The following is a 1,730-nucleotide window of genomic DNA, read 5'->3' as shown; positions in this document are numbered from 1 at the left end:
GCCGCATCACATGACCTCCCCCTCCTCTCTTCAGAGTGAGCAGGGAGCAGCATCACATGACCTCCCCCTCCTCTCTTCAGAGTGAGCAGGGAGCAGCATCACATGACCTCCCCCTCCTCTCTTCAGAGTGAGCAGGGAGCAGCATCACATGGCCTCCCCCTCCTCTCTTCAGAGTAAGCAGGGAGCAGCATCACATGACCCCCCTGCTCCTCTCTTCAGAGTGAGCAGGGAGCAGCATCACATGACCTCCCCCTCCTCTCTTCAGAGTGAGCAGGGAGCAGCATCACATGACCCCCCCCCCTCTCTTCAGAGTGAGCAGGGAGCAGCATCACGTGACCCCCTCCCCCCTCCTATTTATGTCCAATATTTGTTTTTGTCACTTTCATTATAACATTTGAAGGTCCTTACCTTTTTATCTGTCTGGGTTTCCTCCTCCTGCTGACCAGTAGTGGTGACATTACGAGGGTGAGTGGACCTCCAGAACATGGAGCTAAATATGAAGCTTAATCATATGTCCCAGTGGTTCTAATCAGGGGTTAGATATATTTTACAGTTCAGTTTGGATTTTTTTGCATTTTTAGGTCTCCCCGAAGCCACCAAATGTCCAACCTTACCGGTTCCCATCCGGCATTTTTCCTGCTGCTTGGACTTCCCGGCCTGGAATCCACCTACATGTACATTGCGTTTGTCTTTTTCTTCGTGTATTTAGTCTCTCTGATAGGAAACTTGACTCTTCTCTTCATTATCAGGACAGACCGCAGCCTCCATGAGCCCATGTACCTCTTTCTCAGCATGTTGTCCACCATTGACCTTGTACTGACCAGCTCCACCACCCCAAAGCTTCTGAGTATCCTATGGTTCCACTACCAAGAGATCTACTTCGGGGCCTGTCTCACCCAGATGTTCTTCATCCATTCCTTCGCCTCCATGGAGTCCTCCATTCTTCTAGCCATGGCCTTCGACCGCTACCTCGCCATCTGTCACCCGCTCCGATATCACTTATTGCTGACTAATCGCCTAGTGGCAATGATTGGGCTCCTCTCGGTGGCTCGAGGAGTAATTGCGACGCTTCCTTTGCCTATTCTCTTCCTGAGGTTGACACTTTGTGATCACAGCGTTGTCCAGCACTCCCTCTGTGACCACATGGCGGTGGTGAAGTTGGCCTGTTCGGACACCACGGTTAATAGTGTCTATGGTTTGGTGGTGGCTCTTCTCATTGTGGTGGTAGACCTGATGTTCATCATCTGCTCTTACGTTTTCATTCTCCGAGCTGTATTTGGTTTGGCCACTCATGAAGCCCGATTCAAAGCCCTCAGTACCTGCACCTCCCACATCTGCGCCATCCTGGTCTTCTACGCCGCCGTTGTCCTGTCATCCGTTATCCAAAGGTTTGGGAAAACTGTCCCTTCCTATATCGTCATTTTATTATCCAACATCTACCTGATGCTTCCACCGCTCATCAACCCCATCGTGTATGGAGTGAAAACCAGGCAGATCCGCAATCACTTGGAAAGACTGTTACTATGAGGTGTAGATGGTGACTGTGAGGACATCTGGAGATACATCTGTCCACACTGTCATATCCTGAAGAATAAAGTCATAGATGGCAAATTTTGGTAAATCGGAGTCATATAGATGATTTGTAAAATGAGAACAAAGCAGTTTGCAGAAAAAGTACTGCAGGACCTTGTTCTCCAAGCACCAAGGTGCAACGTAAGAAACATCCATGG

General features: G+C 49.5%; 1 protein-coding gene across 1 annotated transcript; it reads left to right on the top strand.

Annotated features, from left to right (window-relative positions):
- The first annotated feature begins 600 nt into the window (after nt 1–600).
- LOC140116391 (olfactory receptor 52K1-like) lies at nt 601–1,527 on the top strand. The gene has a single exon (XM_072132917.1). It carries the CDS (start codon nt 601–603, stop codon nt 1,525–1,527), a length of 927 nt encoding a protein of 308 aa, XP_071989018.1.
- Nucleotides 1,528–1,730: the final 203 nt, after the last annotated feature.

The sequence above is a fragment of the Engystomops pustulosus genome, chromosome 2 (genome assembly GCF_040894005.1).
Source record: "Engystomops pustulosus chromosome 2, aEngPut4.maternal, whole genome shotgun sequence".
NCBI lineage: Eukaryota > Metazoa > Chordata > Amphibia > Anura > Leptodactylidae > Engystomops > Engystomops pustulosus.
The sequence above is the reverse complement of the archived record's forward strand: the minus strand, read 5'-3'. Positions and strand labels throughout refer to the sequence as shown.